General features: G+C 43.5%; 1 protein-coding gene across 10 annotated transcripts in view; it reads left to right on the top strand.

Annotated features, from left to right (window-relative positions):
* Positions 1-20,056, top strand: part of GRIK1 (glutamate ionotropic receptor kainate type subunit 1) — a 630,706-nt gene that overhangs the window by 549,219 nt on the left and 61,431 nt on the right. For 9 of the 10 annotated variants that reach the window (XM_063956421.1, XM_063956422.1, XM_063956424.1 and 6 more), the window contains 2 exons: positions 10,615-10,832; positions 17,968-18,193. In XM_063956421.1, coding sequence (XP_063812491.1) covers positions 10,615-10,832; positions 17,968-18,193 — 444 coding nt within the window. Of the gene's footprint in view, positions 1-4,770; positions 5,168-10,614; positions 10,833-17,967; positions 18,194-20,056 lie in introns of those variants that run through there. The other variant, XM_063956430.1, reaches the window with a different exon arrangement.

Consider the following 20,056-nt stretch of genomic DNA (forward strand, 5'->3'; position numbering starts at 1 on the left):
GGGACGGACTTGCCCTGTGCTGGGTTTTTCCGCACATCTACGATCCATGCTAAATTAGGGGCCTAATTCAGCTTGGATCGTTATTCTGAGAAATTGTCACTGACAGGAAGAAAAAATGCCTTGTGCGAGTTTGCAAATGCATCGCAGATCACTAGCCTTTCGCAGATGCATACGCAGTTTCCAAAACATCACATATTTGCTGCCGTCTGATCAAATGTAAGTAGGTCTGAGGCTGCCACTAATCTGCAACTGAGACGGCCTGGAAGTGGTCTGCGCTGACATCAGAAACCCTCCCCAAAAACGCCTGGGCACACCTGCTTTTCTTCTGACACACCCAGAAAACGTCAGGTTTCCTCCCAGAAACGCGGCTTCTTGTCAAGTCAATCAGCGGCTACATTGCACGTATGATCTGAACACAATTTCTGTTGCTATTAACTCTCGCATGTGCACAACGCAGTCATTTGATAATCACTCAGTTTGCAATATCTCTAAATAGCGACCCATGCTGAATTAGGCCCTAGGCCCTTAAAGGCCACAGTGGAGGCAGCCATTCTATCTGCATTTATGAAATTGCTACTAATCAATTCATTTGGAACTAGTGACATCACTGTGACACCTAGTGACATCACTGACGCACCAAATGTATCTTGGGCCTGATTCAGAGGTGAACGCAAATGCTTGGCAGCTGTTGTATGAAAATATGCAAATGTTGCCACTGGAGGCGTCTGAGATCTTCTGCTTGGGGACAAAGATGCAACCATCGGATACATATCGGTCGATCATCAACCTTTTGAGTAATCCTCCGGCTGCACAGCATGGCCGTCTGAAACAAGATGCCAGAGCCCTTTCATCTGCATACGGGAACGCAGTTGCCAGCTGTGACACTGCCCATAAAGGGTTACGATATGCTTATGTTTGAGTGCCCCCCCATAACTGCCCACAAACGCACCCTGACTGTCAATCACTTTGCGAATAAATCCTCACTGTGACCGCTGTCGCAAGACCATCGTGGCATATGAGCTGTGCGAATCACACCTATACGCAGTGGCAAATAATTGCTCCACTGCATACAACATCGACTTTAGGTCCATCTCTGAATCCGGCTCCTCGTGACATACACAACATAGGCAACCATTAATTATCATATTACCATGCAGCTTAACACTTCACTAGGAAGGAAGTGCCCCAGCCGTGACTACTTATTTATAGCTTGCTGTGACTCGCGGCATCATGCAGAGAGGCTATAATGGTGCTAATCATATCCTTACATAGTTACAATTTGTAGCATTGAGCGGGGGGGGATGAAATGCTGACGCACGTTTCACATGCGCGTTTCACATTGCAGGAGCATGGGCAAGTATGGTTTACAGGCCACATTCTCATGAATATTCACTTAGCCGACAAAAAGGCTGCACACTTCATCTATAGACAATGGATTTACTTTAATATATGGCAAAAGGCATGGGGAAGTATAGAGCAGGGACTGTTCCTCACGTATATATTTCCATTTTATCCAAAAGAGCACCTCTATGGACAACATTCACCATTCTCTGACATTACTTAATTATTATTTTATTCATTTCAGTGCTGAAACTCTGTTGTTGTTGTTGTTGTTGTTGTTGTTGTTATTATGTGTTACTTATAATAAAAGTGTCAGGTTCATTTGTATCAGAAGTCTACAGAATTCTTGATTGTACCATCCAATACTTTTCCTGTTCTTTAGGCTCCCACGCATTTTGCTTTGTGTTCCATGACTTTCAGTGTTGTTAGAAAGCACTGCCTGTTTTCACATTAGGACTCCCCTTCATTAATTTTTCCTTTTGCTCATTACATCTTTTATTAAACTACTCTTTTTTTTTTTTTTTTGCCTGTACCATCCAATACCTTTCCTCTTCTTTAGGGTCCCACGCATTTTGCTTTGTGGTCCATTACTTGCAGGGTTGTTAGAAAGCACTGCCTGCTTTCACATTAGGACTCCCCTTCGTTAATTTTACCTTTTTGCTCATTACATATTTTATGTTTTTGTCTCTTAAATGACGCATAAGAAAAGAGAAAGTCATAGAAAGTTATTTTTGAAGACGTGTCTGTCGGGCTAATTTCACTATCCATTGCCCTTAAGTGTACTTCTTTGTAGCCATAGTTGTACACATATGAGCCTATCTGTAATTACAAGGGCAACCAAATATATTCTATGAAAGGAGAGTTATTTATTTATTAACAGTTTCTTATATAGCGCAGCAAATTCCGTTGCGCTTTACTACTGGACACAATTAGAAGACAAAACTGGGTAAAAACAAACAGTCATAGAGGTAGGAGGGCCCTGCTCGCAAGCTTGCAATCTATGGTTCTCTATGAAAGGGTTACTCCTATGTTGTAGGTAATCAGTGATACCCCAAAGCATTACAGCTACATACCCATTGATAGTGATATGAAGGACCGGTTCTTAAATACTGATGGGAAAGAACTGTAATCTAAGAACAAAACAGTATGTCTATAATATTATGCAAATTCTATCCAAATCCTTGTGTACTCTAACTCAGTATGGTAATAATCCAGTGTGTACGACTTCCTGATTTTAATTGGTGTATGGGTGATCAGTGTCTGTGATATACATTATAAATAGTCTAATATTCCCAGTAACAGACTGTAACAAAGAATGATCTAATCATTCATCAATCACCCGAGTCTGTTACCTTCTGTAACTGAAACATCCATGGATCATTCCTTGTCTTAGAGCTTTCTTGCTATTTTATCTTTAATAAAATGAAGTTATTCCTTTGTGATGAGTGTACAGAGGTTCTGTCCATCATTTGTGTCTGTCTACTAATTCACTGCATCGCAGAATGCCTATGGGGAATACATATATTGTAGTAATGATAAATACAGATGTAGCAAACATTACAATTACATTTGAGATATCGCATGACATTCATTTTGGTACCTGCGATGCATTAAATGCCCATTTTAAATCCCCTAGATCTGTATATAATATATTACAGGGGAATTCCACCTCCAGACAAGTTGATCTTCCATGTAGTATTGTTTATTTTTGTTGCCCTTGGATACAGCAACAGATAAAATGTATTTTCATGTGCACAGACTATAGTTTATCTACTGTTACACCAGGGGCGAGAAAGTCCGGGTGATAAAGTTGTTTTCTGGTGTATCATCCTCTGTCAAATATGTTTGCATGCCAGCATCTATTTTTTAGAGAAGCAGCGACGCGTTAGATTGCGAGACATCCCCTAAACACATTACTGCTTATGAATTGGTATGCCTACGGGCAAACATTAATTCCTTTAAAATATGTGTCATCATTAACAAGGCACAGCAAATATTTTCAAACATTTGCTAGTGGGGAAAATCTAATTTTTACAACCATATTGTGTTATTTTTGGCAGGGATGTATCTGAACAAACAGCCTATTTTTTTCATAACACATTGTCCATAATAACAAGTTAATTGTATACGGTTACCATATTATTTTCTATACAATCATTTTTTATTTAACAAGGTGAACAGCAATTAAGGGACTACTATCAAGAAACATTGCAGGGGTAAAACTCATAGCCCAACATTTAGACATGAATAGGGACAAATGAAGCTCCGCAGCAGCTCCATCCATACTCTACACAGCTCCTCCCCAAAACGCCCATGTATGTGCAAAACTCCACCCATTTAAGTTTAGCCCCACCTCTTTTGGTGGAACTGGTGCTCTTGCTGAACACCGAGGAGATTTACCAAGGGGAATTGTTGCCCATATCTGCCAATCCGATTCTAGATTTTATTTTATAGAATGTACTAGATAAATAATAGCAAGAATCTAATTGATTGATGAGGCAATACCTTCACTATCCATCTTTAAAAGTTTTAATACATCTCCCCCTACCGTTAAACTGCTAAACTGCTGTAATCTGCTTATGGGAGTGTGTCAAAACATCTGGTACATCTCCAGGAATAGGGGAGGGGGGGCATTGTATGAAATAAAAATAACTTTAAGGAGAGATGTATCAAAACCTTGAGAGAGAGATGGAGATGTGGAGAAGTTGTCCATAACAACCAATCATATTCTGACACTTTAGATTAGACAAATGATAGCTTAGTTGCTATGGGTGACTTTACTTTATTTCTCTTGAAGGCTTAAAACATTTCTGCTTTACTTTTTTTTTTAATTATTATTATTATAAAAACCAGTGAGGAGCCTTGTCTATGTAACACTATGCACAATATAATTCTATTAACATTTCCTCTTAATTTCATTTGAAGCCAGTGTGAGCAGCATAAGGTTTTACAGTAACGGGCCTGTGTATTTGGCTGTGTGTGTTAGAAACCCCAGTCCTTTTGTGTACATCACCCGCACCGCCTCTGGAGTTTACCAGCATCCACCACACACTGTGGGATGCAGTGTCCGCTAGTTACCATTACCTTGGGTACATGACAGTCAGCCCCAACCAGACTCTGCTTGTCTGTCAAGGAAAAAATGCAATTAGAAATAAACAACTGCAAGTGTTTCCGTGCACAGACTGTGTAGTTCTTGTGCTGGCAAGCGAGTCACCGAAAGCCCCTTCACCACTGGAAGAACGCGGACTTCTTCAAAATGGCTGTTTCTTCCATAGGTGAAGGGTCTTGTCCTAGAAAGCAATGATCAGCGTGTACCCTCTGCATTTAGCGTCATGCTCTTTTTCTTCATTGTAGAATCTTTGGTGTTGTGCTTGACGGGAAGCCAGTGTTGTTTAAATTCTTGATGATCAGACTTTCTCTTTTCTACAGAGCGTGAGCAAAGTCTGGATCAGGATTGGCTGTCATGTCTGCCATATAAAGGCACTAAAGAGACTCAGCAAGTATTGTCTCTGACCCAGATTCCTGATAGACACATTTGCATGTTCATGTTATTATATTTATACCCTCTCACGTGGCTTACAATGAACTGAATTTCTAAGCCAGGTGGAAGAACGCTCTGGTGGAAGATCCCTCTGGTTCCTCAGGGGGGGTGTGGCAAAGCATGCTGGGAATTGTATATGCACCACCCCCGAAGAGTCAGAGGATGGATGACCTGGAATTTATGCACTCCGCTTAGCATCTCACTAGTGTACCAGACCAAGGTTTAATCTTAAAGGGGAACTATCATGGAAAGGAAAAAAAGCAAAATAATATATTTTAATGTGGTTATTATATGATAACTGGAACAAAATATGTAAATCAGATTTTGTGATAAGCTCTTGTGCAAATTTACATAGTTGTTAGATAAAATGAGTTTTAATGTTTTTTTTTTTTTTTTTAAACTTGCCGCAAATCCAAATAAATAAAGATCATAATTAAAATTTGTTATTTTGCTCAATAGTTCTCCATTAAATATTTTGCTATAATATCACACTGAATAGAATTGCGCATATTTGGACAATATGGGAGGAATTCAGTTCAGCGCAATATGGTACGTGATTTTCGGCTGCATGCATTACCACTTAATATGGTAGCCAAACATCACAGATTCTCCTGTATACCTCGATGGGGTGTAAGGGAAGCAATGTTACCATTCAGGAGCCTCCTCCATCGAGCTGAATTGATTTCTCTTCTTCAAATCAGTTTCGCTTTGATTCAATATTTTGCTGCAATGTTTTTTATAACGATATATTGGCAATTATTCTCTAAAACGGCATACAGATGGCAATTCTGTCTAGATTATAATATAAATTGTAGTCATATTTCCACATTATAGTATAGGACTGTAAAACTCACATCACAAATTAATGCAGGGCTTCCAGGGACCCAGATTTGTAAACAAATATTATGCATGTAAAACATGAGAGATAGTTAAATGGAAGATGAATTAATATTACATTATGAAAGCATGCATAAAAATAGCAAAGATTACTTTAATTGAAAATAAATATACACAGGCTGAAAAATCGCAGTGGCTTACATTAAGTGCCATTTCTTTTAGATGCTAGGGTGATAATTATTAGAGTGAATGGTATTTAAAAGGCAAATTAAACAATACCTGAGACGCCTTTGGCAATGGAAAATAAATAACTTCTCTCACTTTTTTTTTGTTAACAATAATTAAGCAAATAAAACATACTGTCATTTTATTCATCGTCGCCTCCCCCCGCAATTCTTCTTGCCTTCAGTATTTATCTGGCTACACTAATTGACAGCTCCATAGACCTATCGATGAATGCGTCACTGTCTTCCTCTTCCCCCTCATTTAAAAATAATACGACTGATTGAAAAGCCAAAAGTAGAAAGTGGTTGGCGAAAGCGGGACCAAGTCACTCAGGGGCATTTAATAAAATTAGGGGGAGATTTATCAAATCTTGGAGAACCCTCACCTCACTCTCTTTTAAGTATATAGCTTTTAATAACAGCATATTAATTATTCACTTTATGGTACAATAGGAACAGTGTGCTATAAAGGATCCAGGGGTGTTATTTGTTAAGCCCAAGGAAGCCATGCTTTTGGATGATAGGAATTGTGTGTCTTACCTGCTTGATTAATGTCAGTGCAGTTCTCTTCTTCAGCCTGGGGCAGCTGAAAGCATGTGATTAATCAACCAGAGCAGCTGTGAAGAGCTCCCTTTTAAAGGCAAGATGGTAGTGTCATTTGCCTGTCAGTCTGGGAAGGGTGAAGGAGTCTAAGGTATAAAAGGCGGTCTGGGGGATATATGATGATGATGATGACCGAAAACGGGAAAGTTGGCTTGTGAGTTGGGAGTAGATCTCTGTTAGATAGTACTGTATGATGGTTACTGGTCTGCAGTCATCCTGACAAAATAATCCATAGTGGAGAAGTCCTGAGTCAGTGTGTGCTTCCACGACACATCTTCTCTATCACAACTTTCAATTTCACACATTGTCATCACACAGTGGAAGCAGATAACATAATATAGTGGACACTGCAAATGATCCTCAAACTCCCAGAGTGCCCCTGTTCACCAATTTTAATATGTCATGAAATGAAAAAAAAAATATTTACACATTCTACCTACAATGAGCTGCATTAATCCTCCCATAGTACATATGACTTTCACAAGGCACTGTAAGGTAATATGCCTATCAGTATTAATATGCTGTTAATTTGGCCAGATAACGTGTCTTCACCAAACCGCCATCAGGGGGGGACTGCCAGGACTGTAGTAACTGGGCCCGACAGAGAAGGGGGCCATGGAGAAACAGCGATAGTGGCATTCTGAACCTGTCGCCAGCTGTGAGTCAAATGGAGCTTGCAAACTGGGGGGTTGCTGGAGAGACACAGGGGGAGGTGAGAGGCTGCTGGAGAAACAGGGGGAGGTGAGAGGGCTCTGCTTATTTGGTCAATTCTGCCCCAAAATTTCTTATGGTATCCCAGGCCTCTACTATTTTTGTGAGTACCAAAAGTTACTCACACAGTTCACTCGTAGCACCCTATTAAAGAATACATATCACAATTAGAATTGCGTGTAAATACTGAAACGCTTAGGTAGGGCAGCCATTATTTTACTGTTACTGACAGTCTAGTGTGGTGGACTGTTGTTAAAATATGCTTATTAGAAGCAATAAGGACTCTTTGAGTATGGCATGTGGTGATTTCCAAAATTACACATTAAACACTTTCTTGCTGTCAGCCCATAGGCAGAAGCAGGGGGGTTTCCAGTTGCCCAGAAACCTTCTTAGTCGTGTATATGCCTGAAATATTACATACATTGTACTGTATGAAGTACTAAGTATGCTCCCTGCATGTGTAGTCCACACTTGCTCTAGAATCAAGCATTTGGAAACCACCAACCTCTACAAATCCTACGTTTGCCACTGCAGCCATATTCAGAATGCGCTCTTGTAACTGGCTAAACCTGCATTGCTGCTTTAAAAGCCAGCCAGTAAATGGCTTCCATGCTTCATAGCGGGAGAAATCTGAGGCATATTTGTCCATTTTCAGTGCCTGAATCATATTTTCTCCTTTTTATCTCACTTCACCTTTTTTTTGTTTTAATCTGTCCCACAAGTTGTTGAATCAGCACCTGCCTTCATCTGTCATAGCCCTCACTCTCTTTCCATTAATAAGCTTGTGCTCCTCTATCTTCTTCTGCTCCCCACTTTGAGCCTTGTTCTTCTCCAGCTATGGTGGTGACATTCTTTGAGGTTTAAGGGTGCCCATAACCCAGTCTTCCAGTTGAATCCACTGCAGACAATGAGTGATGGTTATTATTATTAGTCAAGATGGAGATGAAGAGTGCCTCCTCGCCAGTGGCAGGAAACTGTAATACAACATAGATATAGGGCACTGGCCTGAAGGAGTTTTCAAACAAGACAGATCATTTAAATGGTGCTTTACCATTATGTGGCTGTTCAGATATATCTGAAATCAAATAGTGATATACCGTAATTATTATGTAGTATTTTGAACACTTGAGTATGACCCTCATTCCGAGTTGTTCGCTCGTTAGCTGCTTTTAGCAGCATTGCACACGCTAGGCCGCCGCCCTCTGGGAGTGTATCTTAGCATAGCAGAATAGCGAACGAAAGATTAGCAGAACTGCTACTAAATATTTTCTTGCAGTTTCTGAGTAGCTCCAGACCTACTCCTAGATTGCGATCAGCTCAGTCCGTTTAGTTCCTGGTTTGACGTCACAAACACGCCCTGCGTTCGGCCAGCCACTCCCCCGTTTCCTCAGACACTCCTGCATTTTTCCCTGACACGCCTGCGTTTTTTAGCACACTCCCGGAAAACGCTCAGTTACCACCCAGAAACGCCCCTTTCCTGTCAATCATTCACCGATCAGCAGTGCGACTGAAAAGCGTCGCTCGAACACCAGCAAATCTACTAAGTTTTGTGTTAAATAACTTAGCACATGCGCTCTGCGTACCATGCGCATGCGCAGTTAGCAACAAATCGCAGCATAGCGAAAATCGGCAACGAGCGAACAACTCGGAATGACCCCCTATGTACAGTATTTAGGGATGATAGTCTCTGCTTTATCAATACGACAATCTCATCTATATTGCCCGTGTCACCGGGAGGCGTGATTTATCAAACACGACTTGGTAGGGTCTAAAACTGGGCACTTGGAATAGTATTTTCTCTGTGTTCATAAGCGCCAAGCTCCTGCTCTGCTTTTACTCTGGAATTATATATTACCTGTCTTTCTTCATTTTGTCACATAAGATGAAGGTCTAGTTAAATGACTCCTTGTATATTACTGCGCCGTCCTAAGGCTCCCACACCAAGGTCGTGTGAAATGGGCAATTATAAAGAAAGAAAACGCAGCAAGTAATTAGTTTTGTGCTGTACGGCAGTCTGGGGGAAATTACTATGAGGATGAAACAAATATTTCATTGGTTGCTTTAGAGCAGTGGTTCCCAAAAGCAGTCCTCAGGGCACAACAGTCCAGGTTTTAAGACTGTCCATGCTTAGGTTCAGGTGACTTAAGGCCCAATTCAGCATGTGTGAGAAATCGTACATCTACAATCTTTTTCTCTAGCATGCGAGGGGACACCCAACGCAGGGCAAGTCCGCCTCGCATGCCAGATCCAGCCCCCACTCCCCCCACCACACATGCGAAAGCGCAATGCTTTCTCATGTTTAGGGTAGCCCTCTGCCTATGTAGCCTAGCTGCGAAGACAGATGGTTACCCGCCATGTTTCGGGACACAGCGGCTGCATGTGACGTCATGCAGCCGCCGTGAGCCCACCCCGCAAATGGTCTGGAGACGCCTGCGTTGTCCGGACCGCGCCCCCAAAATGCTACCACGATGCCCCCTCCCATCCAACGAACGCCTCTGCCTGTCAATCACACAGAGGTTTTCACAGATGTGAGATGTCATCGCTTCTGCACATGCGCACACTTCAAAAGGCCCCGGCATGCGAACGCTATCGTACCTGCGTTCCAGCTGAATCTGGCCCTTAATTAGAACCTCAGTCAGGTTGAACAAACCATCTGTACAAAAACAGCCCTGCTATTGAATAGGGCAAATCCCCATTCGCCCTAAAAAAATAGCAAAAAGTGCAGGGGTTTTTTTCTTCCAAAAAATGGCCCTAATTCAATACCCCTTATATACAGTATGTTGTTTTTTTTCTTACTATATATCTATCTATCTATCCCCACTCATCCACCTTTCCTTTTCCCATGCCTCATGCCTCATTCATTTCCCATGCTTTATTTTCCATGCCTCATTCCTTTCTCATGCCTCATTGCCAATCTATTTGTCCCTCTCACGGCCACATTCTTTTTTTATACCTACTTTCCATGCCTTAGGCTTAGACCATTATTCCCAAACCTCAGTCTTCAAGGTACACTAACACTCCAGGTTTTAAGGATATCCATGTTTGAGCACTAATGGTTAAATCATAAAAACTGAGGAACTTTTATTGCAAGTCACTTGTGCTCAAGTATAGCTATCCTTGAGACATGGCCTCGAGGAGCCATTTTGTGTGCCTTGAGGAGCAAGGTTTGAGGAGCAAACTGCCTTGGACTCATAGAAAGGAATCCCCAATTACTGGTATGGGGTAAGATGAACAGGGTGTAGGTAAAGTTATTATGAGGGAATTGCCACCTGTATGTGGAATGTACTGCACACACGCCGCCTGTGGGATTATGTTCCATGTCAGTCTGTTTTCTAACACTGCTGTGTCTTGTAACAGGATCAGAGCTAATGCCCAAAGCCCTTTCTACCAGAATAGTGGGCGGTATATGGTGGTTTTTCACTCTGATCATCATCTCTTCCTACACGGCTAACCTGGCCGCCTTTCTAACGGTGGAGCGGATGGAGTCGCCCATCGATTCTGCCGATGATCTGGCCAAACAGACAAAGATAGAATATGGAGCTGTCAGGGATGGCTCAACGATGACCTTTTTTAAGGTAAGGAAAGGAGTGCAATTATTTATTATTGATGTCATTATACTAAAAATGAAAGTAAATGTCCTTATCATACCCCTCTCACACCAAAATCCTGGGTCCGACTCAATACACGGTTCCAACCCAGGATAGACCATGTTTACACCACAGCTCTGACCCAGGTTATTCCTGGGTTGGCCCAGTTTATACTGCACACGGGCGCAGTGTGAACTGTTCTACCAGCACTTGGAGGTGATGTCATCCGGCTCTCCCTATACTGTAAACAGGACTCGGGTCAGATGACCCAGGTCACCTGTTTACACTGCCTGGTTACTCGGGTCCTTCCTGTGTCCAACCCTGATCGCTTCCTGGTTACTGGACCCAGGTTTTTTCTAAAAGGACACTTTCACACCGGACTGTGACCAGGGTCAACACAGCAATAATTTCGGCAGTGTCAAAGAGGTACTACTAACAAAGCACTAGTTATCCAAAAAGGTTTCCCGGTCAGGGGGGAGTGCCAAGCAGCTTCGGTCTCCAGTATCAATCAGTATTCTCCACCCACTGCACATAATGCAGATGCAATCCCGGACGCCTGGGGCGAATGGAATGCTAATACAGCATTAGGCATATAGGCATCTATGCGATCGCACCACTACACTCCTCCATTGCAAGACCAGATGCCATCACGATCATCGGCACTTCCACCTACTCCCACGAAACTCACCCACATAGAACGGTTCTCTTTGTGCCCAGCTGCTACTCTGAAACACCTATGCAGCGGCTGTAAATGGCAGAGACACGTGTGACTCTGAATCACCAGGTGCGGGCGCATTTGGATTGGTGGATCAGGCCCACGGTCTTAGGGGGACATTTACTAAGCAGTGATAAGAGCGGAAAAGTGAGTCAGTGAAGAAGTTGCCCATGGCAACCAATCAGCTCTGAAGTAACATCTATAATTTGCATACTATAAAATAATACAGAGCTGCTGATTGGTTGATGGGGCAACTTCTCCACTGGCTCACTTCTCCGCTCTTATCACTGCTTAGTAAATGTCCCCCTTAGTCACATATAGTAAATAATTCTTTGGACAGTCATGAGGATAACCCAGTGGTTCCCAAACTGGGTTCCGCGGCACCATAGGGTGCCTCGGGGCACTTGCAGAGGTGTCCAGGTTGGTGGTCCAGGACCAATTCAAACAATTTATGGTCAATGTAATAGGCAAAACTAGTGCTGGTGGCTGCCAATCATAAAATATGTACAAACAGAAGAGAATCCTGTCCCTCACCACATAATTGACCCTAAGAATGACATATAAACATAATTTAATTTAAGATTTTCTAAATTTATCAATAAAAACTTTTGGCCTATGGGTGCCGTGATTCAAAAACACTGATACTCTAGGGCGCCGTGATTTAAAACCACTGGGGTAACCACATCTGAAGTAAAAAAGCCTTCCTGTGCTCATGTGGATAACCACCCTTACAGTAAAGAACCCTTCCTATGCTCACGTGGATAAAAATCCTTACAATGAAAACCAAAAATTTCCTATGGCTATGTCGGCAACAACCCTTACAGTAAATATTCCTTTACTTATGCTCATAGTGAAACCATCTTTGTTTTCATTTGCATCTGTGACCGCTCATACAGTACTTACTTATATTAGATAAATATATATTTTTTAATTGACTGTGCCTACATTTAATCATAATAATTAGGCCATTTACAAATAATCTGTTTATCCAAAAATAATCAAACCTAGTTTTTCTAACTTTACGTTTTACTTTAACCCTTTCCGTTCCCTTTATTGATACGGCTGCGTACGTCTAGTCCTCCCATGTCCATCTTACATTGTGCATCGCCGCATTCACCATCTGATTTATGCAACGAAAATACTATATCATCTGCATCCTCTGTATCTCTTTTTTTATTTGAATTCATTTTTTTTCTGTCAACTACCGTTCCTCACTCATATAGGTGGTCATTCCAAGTTGATCGCTAGCTGAATTTGTTCGCAGCGCAGCGATCAGGCTAAAAATCTGCAGTTCTGCGTATGCGGCGCAATGCGCACGCTCATCGTACGGGCACATCGAATGATGCAGTTTTGCACAAGGTCTAGCGATGCATTTCAGTCGCACGAAGAGGGCGTTTCTGAGTGGCAACTGACCGTTTTCAGGAAGTGTGCAGAAAAACGCAGGCGTACCAGATAAAAACGCAGGCGTGGCTGGCTGAACGCTGCGCGGGTTTGTGACATCAAATCCGGAACTGAATGGTCTAAAGTGATCGCAAGAGCTGAGTAGGTTTTCAGCTACTCTGAAACTACACACAAATATTTTATAGCCGCACTGCGATACATTCGTTCGCACTTCTGCTAAGCTAAAATACACTCCCAGTGGGCGGCGGCTTAGCGTTTGCACGGCTGCTTAAAACTGCTAACGAGCATTTGTCTTTAGCAGCCCTTTCTTTTGTGCAGCAAGCTTGATCCCGAATTCCAGGTTGCACTCATGAATAGAATTACATACATAGTTGCATTGATAAGGGGCAAAGCACTACAGTACTTGCGGAAACACTTGCATGGTAACAATATGGGTCCTTGATTGCAGTGAGAGACGCGCATTGCTTACAATCTGGTAATATTTAGCCATTATCAGTAAGGGGTTTATTTTACAATGCGCATTAAAAAACCATACACATGCTGTAAGTTTTTGTATTCTATTAATGTATAAATAGCATCGTTATTACCACAGCATGGGTGCATGACCCTACATTTATCTGCATTAAGGCTGCATTACAATGAAGAAAAATTGCTTAAACTGCTCATTTATTTGAAGTGGATGAGTAATACCCAACGTGCTGGTCTGCCAAGGTCATTGTTCCTCGGGAATATGCTGTTTATACATTAGAAAGGAGATATTCTGGCATTTTATTTTATTTAACTTTTTATTTATATCATCAGAAGAACATTACAGGTCATACAGTCTGTCGGATATACATAAAGTTAAGAGGAAAGGCAAATAACGAAGAAATTAAAACAGTAAAACCAGCAAATAGCGAAGAAAGAAAAACAGTAAAACCTACACTTTTTTTTTAGCGTTTCAAACTTTCCTCTTGAAAAACCCAATTAATTATATTGCCTCTTCAGAAATCCAGGTTATAAAATTTCATTTTTAAAAAAAAAATTGGTTTCCAGGTAACCAGTGAACTCATGTTTGTTTACAATTACAGCATATTAAAGAATCGCCGGCTAGATAATTAAGGGTATGTAAGAGCAGGAATGCTGGTGCACAGGTGCATCACTTGTGTGGAGCTCGTGATTGGTTCTGCTCTAGGCAGGTTAAACAATCTCATATTTCTGTTTGTAGGGAAAGATTTTAATCTCTCTGGTGGCCTGTTTTATTGGGAATGATTAACTCTTTCTTCGGTCTGATTGCCATATTTATCCATTATCCGGTTCTAGAACCAATAATTCTAAGAGATTAAAGATCACCAGTATGTATTAAATAACACACGTATGAACAGGGGCTTTGAATTGATTCATCTCCGCTACCTTTTGCGGAAAGTAGCACATAGGCTACACCGGGTGTGGTATGCAAGGTTGACAGTAACTAGGTCGGCAGTAAATAGGTCGACAGGTCAAAAGGTCGACATGAGGTTTTTTTTGGGGGGGGGGGTCGTTTTCTCCGTACAGTGACCGGGAACCCCAATTAGTGCACCGTGTCCCCTCGTATGGCTCGCTTCGCTCGTCATGCTTCAGGCAAGGTGCCTCACTCCGCTACCGCTGTTACTATTCCCAATCGTAGTCCACGTGGAACGTTAAGTATGATAAAAGGTAAAAAAAAGAAAACATTTTTGAAAAACTCATGTCGACCTAGAACACGTCGATCTAAAGACCCTGTTGATCTAGTTACTGTCGACCTAGAGACCGGATCCCGCTACAACGGCTAACGCCATCTGCTTCACATTGGTAGATTCGGCAAATAAGCAGCCTCCATAGCTTTCCATCTTGTGATTGAAAACAGGGAATCGCAGCAGATATTTCCGATATCTGCTGTGATTATCCATAGATACAGTCAGGGGATACTTAGGGGCCTATTTACTAAACCTTGGATGGAGATAAAGTCGCTGGAGATAAAGTATCAGCCAATCGGCTCCTAGCTGCTATGCCACAGCCTGTGTTTGAAAAATGACAGTTATGAGCTGATTGGCTGGTACTGTATCTCCAGCTACTTTATCTCCATCCGAGGCTTAGTAAATAGACCCCTTAATATTTGTGGGTAACCCCAGAAAATTAATTGTTATTAATTACTAAATAAGCCTCTGAGTGTTTAAATGTAAGTCGGCAACAATTACTGTTGAAGACCAGGAAAATGATCTTTTAAATGCAGCCCAATCATTTCCATAGGGTTACCCCCTGGCAGCCCATTTCCTTTATTTGTACCCCCGACATTTGCCAGGCACTACGCCGCTAATGAATATATTGCAATATGTAAAAAAAAAGAACAAGTAAAACTGACAATAAATTCTATAGACCACATAGGACTTCTCATACAGGGATAAACTTAATTTTGTCATCAGGGTTCTGCAGTGGTGCATTGGGCTAGGGCTCTGTTTGCCCACCTGGATGTCCTGTCCCGCCATTACAGAACACCGATTATATATCACAGCGAGCACCGCAGGCTGCTATTACCCCAGGCTGAGAACCAGTGCTTAAAATGAAAGATACATGTTTCCAATTTTGTAACATAGAGATCACCAGGATTAAGATGAAGCCATATTGTTCATGTAAGGAAGAGTTCCCGGGCCTGCGCTAACCATAGGTGAAACTAGGTGACAGTGGCTGAGGGAGCCTAACACACTGGGTCAGTGGTCGTGATTTAGTGCCTCCTGTGATGCACCACTGGGCGCGCCAGCAGCCGATATGAGAGAGAAGCAGGCAGCTATTTTTTACGGATTCGGTATGATTTACCAGCGGCGGCGTCCTGCCCACAAGAATGCTGGTAGCGGGGCAAGCGCTAAGAGTCCCCTTGTGGGCTCGGTGGCTACCTGTGCTCGCCGCAGGATCTATTCGCACTCTATGGGTGTCGTGGACACCCACAAGTGGGAATAGTCCTAGTGCGCTGGGATTCCGTCTGGCGGCAAATTAAACTCATCCCATTTCTTACATGTGAACCTGCCAGCCGCTCACTATGGGCCCTATGTGGGGTGGCATCCATGTGGGCTCCATACACAGAATAAAACGTGAGCACAAAACTTGTGTTGCATGTTGAGTCAGACGTGTTTCAAGGTGTCCCCAAGGTCACCCGGGTGGTATGGGTGTAGGGAGGGGGAGGAGGGGTCATGGCCATGCACATCTGTAGGGCAATTAAAATGGGGCATGGCCTACATTAAAGGTCAAGACATAAAAAGGTCTTAATATGTATAGTTTGGAGCAGAGGAGGGGAAGGGGGGACATGATAGAGACTTTCACATATACAGAAACATTCTTCAATTTAAGGGAAGTATTAGAACTCGAGGACAAGCACTGAGACTGGAGGGGGGAGGTTCAGGAGAAATTTAAGGAAAAATGACAGAAACAGTAGTGGATAAGTGGAATAGCCTCCCATCAGAGGTGGTAGAGGCTAAAACAGTAGGCATAAGAATGGGTTGGGTTTGATATGCCGGCGGTCAGAATACCGACCACGGCATCCCGATGGTGAGAATCCCAAGAGGCTTATACCTAAGCCTCCCCCACCCCTGCAGCCTAACCCTAACACCCCCCCCCCTACCTCCCCCGGGGTGCCTATACCTAAACCCCCCTTCCCACAGCCTAAACCCAACTCCACCCCCCCCCCCAGTTTAACCTCCTTCCTCGCGCATGGCCTACCTCTATGAGCAGTGTCGGCATTCCAGCGTCGGTATTTCATCTGCCGGGATTCAGTCCACCAGGTTCCTGACAGGATTCCATAAGAATATTCTTACAAAGACCTAAGGTTCAAAAAGGGTTGAGATCGCCTGAAGTATAAAAAAGGGGCAGACTAGATCAGCCAAGTGGTTCTTCTCTGCTGCCACATTCTATGTTTCTATGTCCCTGTCACAGTGGCACTTATAATCTATACTCCTTAACACATGGACGGACACACACACACACACACACACACACACACACACACACACACACACACGTTAATTTCAGAAGCCAATTAACCTACAAGTATGTGTTTGGAGGGGGGGGGACATACAAACTCCCCAGTGCTATAATACTAACCACTTGCCTAGAGTTTTGGGTTTTTTTTTGTCTCCTACTTTGTTAAATTGAGTGCTCCCAAAGGGTGCTCTACTTAGCGGACTTCAGAGAGGATGGGGCGAAATCTCAAGTTAAATCGATATTTAGCTTTTTTCAAGAATATTGGTCTTACCTACAAAAGGGCTGAGACTTCATTGTGTTCTACAGAAAATGTGCAGAAGTAACTGAAGGTGAGACAGAACCAACAACATAAGCAGGGCTCAGAGTACCTAGTGCCGACACACGTGACATCACACCGGCACGGGGGAGCAGGAAGTGACCCCACAAGCTGTAATCGGGTGGCTGTCCAACCTCTCACGCTAAGGCCCTGGACAGAACCAGACATTTTGCCTTTGTGCGTCATATTTGACTTTTTGACATTTGACCTCAAGCAGAAGGTGGAACAACACAGCAAGTTACGGAGCTCTGGCTGTGTGTCTATGCCCATCTGCACGGCTGTCTGCCCATGTATCTGTACACGTGTCTGTCTCTCGTATTTCTCCCTCCCTGGCTCTGTTTGTAGCTTGCACTCCTTTTAATAAAACAATGCAGCCGTTCCCTGCCTAGGCTGCAGCTATATATCGGTACAGTATGTTTGTGTTGGAGGGTTTGTGCCAAGCAGCCATGATGGAGGGTTTAATACTGATGTTTTATGGTACAGTAAAACAGATGGGCTGGCTGTCCACAAACGGCGCTAAATCAGAAAGCAAGATGGCACATTGCTAAAGTATTTATTATCAGTCCTTGAAACAGGATCTGCTCAGTTTGTGGAAAATAGCAAAGACATGAATGTGATATACTGTAGTCCCCGAGCAAAGCAACGGCTGATTTTCCCATCTGCAGGATGTTGCAAGGGCGCCTGCTCCTCCCGCCACTCACACCGGCTTTATCTATTTACAGAAGTCCAAGATCTCCACCTATGAGAAGATGTGGGCCTTCATGAGCAGCAGACAGCAGACGGCACTAGTGAAGAACAATGATGAAGGCATCCAGCGGGTACTGACCACGGACTACGCCCTGCTGATGGAATCCACCAGTATTGAATTTGTAACGCAGCGGAACTGCAACCTCACCCAAATCGGGGGGCTCATAGACTCCAAAGGTTATGGCGTCGGCACACCCATTGGTGAGTATTTGTTGCGATCATGGAAAATCGGTTTTGGTGTAGGTAGGACATACAGTAATCGGTGTAGATAGAAGTCACCACTAGAGGGCAGAAGTACATATAAGCTTTGACTGCCCCATCCCCCCCCCCTCCCCTCCCCATCAGAGCGCCCCCATGTCAAACTCCCATATTGCAAAACTATTATGTGGTATCTGAAAACAAACACATTAGACAATGTATTGATAACCGTGAAATAGCTGCTGAGAGTACTTATATTCTATAAACACTCATGAGCATTAGAGAGGGTGAGAATTATTCGGGAGGCTCCTGTCACTTGCTGTGAATAGATGCTGTGCGCATGCTCACAGCGTCTATTCACGGGAGACAGAGGGACCGAGGGCATGCCAGTAGCTCACAGAGCGCTGGGCATGATCACTCAGTGACACAAAAGGGAGGCATGCATCGCGAGCGTGACTTTCCCATGAAGCCACGCCCCTTTGTCATAGACCATGCCCCCTTTTGCGCATAAGGAAGTCCCTCTGGCATCAGACGTTGGTATGTATGTTGTCCCAAAGTAAAACTTAGCCGCGTGCAGGTTCGGGCACATCCTGATGCAGCGCAAATGCACTTCTGCTGGAGAAATACCCCAGCCTTCCTTGTCTGCCGACCTCCTGCGATCACCAGACAGTAATAGACTGCTACAGGTAACATATGCTTTCCATATATGGAGGGGAGGTGCTATGTGCCCAATCACTCCCATAATTGACACATGGGCGCACCCATATTTTAAAATTTTGGTGGCCCCCCCCAACTAGTGTTACCGCCTTTTCATGTCATATTCCTGGACATGGGGTGTGACCAGGGGTGTGTCCAAAACAGCAGTAGGGTTACAACCATCTCATTAGTCAGATTTCAGACCATCATCGTGCCCCTGTATATGCCTCAGAGTCCCATCTTGCCCCTGTATATGCCTCAGAGTGCCATCTTGCCCTTGTATATGCCTCAGAGTCCCATCTTGCCCCTGTATATGCATCAGAGTCCCATCTTGCCTCTGTATATGCCTCAGAGTCTCATCTTGCCCCTGTATATGCCTCAGAGCCCTTTAATGCCCATTTTTTATACAGCAGAGCACATGCATGTCCCTTTATATGGCATCAGAGCCCCTTCATAGGCCATAAGAACCCCTTCATGCCTCTTTATACTCCAGTGCGCCCTCATGCCTCTTATACTCCAGAGCGCCCTCATGCCTCTTTATACTCCAGACTGCCCTCATGCCCGCCCTCATGCCTCTTTATACTCCAGAGCACCCTCATGCCTCTTTATACTCCAGAGTGCCCTCATGCCTCTTTATACTCCAGAGCGCCCTCATGCCTCTTTATACTCCAGAGTGCCCTCATGCCTCTTTATACTCCAGAGCGCCCTCATGCCTCTTTATACTCCAGAGCGCCCTCATGCCTCTTTATACTCCAGAGTGCCCTCATGCCTCTTTATACTCCAGAGCGCCCTCATGCCTCTTTATACTCCAGAGTGCCCTCGTGCCTCTTTATACTCCAGACTGCCCTCATGTCCGCCCTCATGCCTCTTTATACTCCAGAGCACCCTCATGCCTCTTTATACTCCAGAGTGCCCTCATGCCTCTTTATACTCCAGAGTGCCCTCATGCCTCTTTATACTCCAGAGTGCCCTCATGCCTCTTTATACTCCAGAGCGCCCTCATGCCTCTTTATACTCCAGAGTGCCCTCGTGCCTCTTTTTAAGGCAGCAGAGAAGGCTCATTTCCGATTCCTAAATACTACCGTCCTTCTTCCTCATGCCTCATTCCAATTGCAAGGCCATGGTATGGTGGATGTACTGTTTATGGGCCTGATTCTTAGTCGGACAGAT

The sequence above is a fragment of the Pseudophryne corroboree genome, chromosome 2, assembly GCF_028390025.1.
Source record: "Pseudophryne corroboree isolate aPseCor3 chromosome 2, aPseCor3.hap2, whole genome shotgun sequence".
Taxonomy (NCBI): domain Eukaryota; kingdom Metazoa; phylum Chordata; class Amphibia; order Anura; family Myobatrachidae; genus Pseudophryne; species Pseudophryne corroboree.